Here is a 1,192-nt window from a genome sequence, read left to right as displayed (position 1 = left end):
ATCAGCAAAGACTGCAAATACAAGTCGCATCATATTCTGGCAACACGTCACTGTCTCCGTTGAAATCTGACATTGAAATGACATCAGAGGAGATTGCCAAAACAGGTTTGTTGTTACCAGAATATAGTGGAATCTTTTCCACACCATGTGTTTCTCCAATTCTTGATAGAAAATTTGACAAAAAGGGAAATACACAAAAAATGGAAAGATTGTATGACAAGTGTGCTTCATTAGACACCTCTACAGATGCAGATAAGTCTCTACATATGTTAGCTACTGTGGCAACTGATCTTGAAACATTTGATGACACTTCTTCACAATCCAATGCATCAGACAGAAATGACCCATGTGCTTTAAATTCAGAGATCATGTGCAACAAGGATGACGGTGTTGGTACTAAACTAACAACAAAAAGAGGTAGTATTGTGCAGTTCCTTAGACAGCTACTGCAGGATGTGGAGATACGCAGAGACTCGTCTTCAAGAAAACATGTTGTTGTGAAGTTTAAAGAAATCTCCAAAAATCACTTCCCTGGTAAGTCAAAAGCTTAAGTATACCTTCAACTAAAGTCCAATTTTGTACTTTTTAGCTCGTCTCTTCGAAGAAGAGTGAGAGCTTATGTTGTCACTCCGGCGTCGGCGTTGGTTTTTCAAATGTTAAGTTTTTGGTGCAAGTGTTGAAAGGCATAGTAATGTATGGTAATATGGTACCTGTGGGGGTTAAACTATCCCCTGCCGGAGTTGAACTAAAAGATTTTTTGGGGGAAAACCAGATTTTTGAAAATTTTGGACTTAGAAAATTTTTGCATTAAGTTTTTGGTGCAAGTGTTGAAAGGTATTAATACATCACTTTATAATTGTACAAGGGTGCTGATATTGGCAATAGAGTCTCTATGGAGTAAGACGATCCCATCCTGGGTTAAAACTTTAAAAAAAAAATTGGATTTTTTCTTTTGAAATCTGTGTTTTTTGTTTTTAAATCTTTGGACTTTGTGTTAAGTTTATGTTGTGAGTGTTGAAAGGCGTAGTAATACATGGTATTAGGTTCCCTGTGGGGATTAAACTATCCCTTGCCAAAGTTAAACTGAAAGTTTTTTTGGGGGAAAAAACAGATTTTTTTAAAATGTTTGTGGAAATGTTGAAAGCTATTAACACATCACTTTATGATTGTAATAGGGTGCTGATATTTGGAG

The 1,192-nt window shown here is 36.2% G+C and overlaps 1 protein-coding gene across 1 annotated transcript; it reads left to right on the top strand.

Annotated features, from left to right (window-relative positions):
• On the top strand, positions 1-534 carry LOC117319121 (the record flags this gene model as incomplete). The annotated part of the gene is given in 2 exon segments (XM_033873970.1): positions 1-105; positions 364-534. Coding segments are annotated over 2 exon segments (276 nt in total), but the record flags the coding sequence as incomplete, so codon positions are not given.
• Positions 535-1,192: the final 658 nt, after the last annotated feature.

This window comes from Pecten maximus, unplaced genomic scaffold (genome assembly GCF_902652985.1).
Source record: "Pecten maximus unplaced genomic scaffold, xPecMax1.1, whole genome shotgun sequence".
Taxonomy (NCBI): Eukaryota; Metazoa; Mollusca; class Bivalvia; order Pectinida; family Pectinidae; genus Pecten; species Pecten maximus.
The sequence above is the reverse complement of the archived record's forward strand: the minus strand, read 5'-3'. Positions and strand labels throughout refer to the sequence as shown.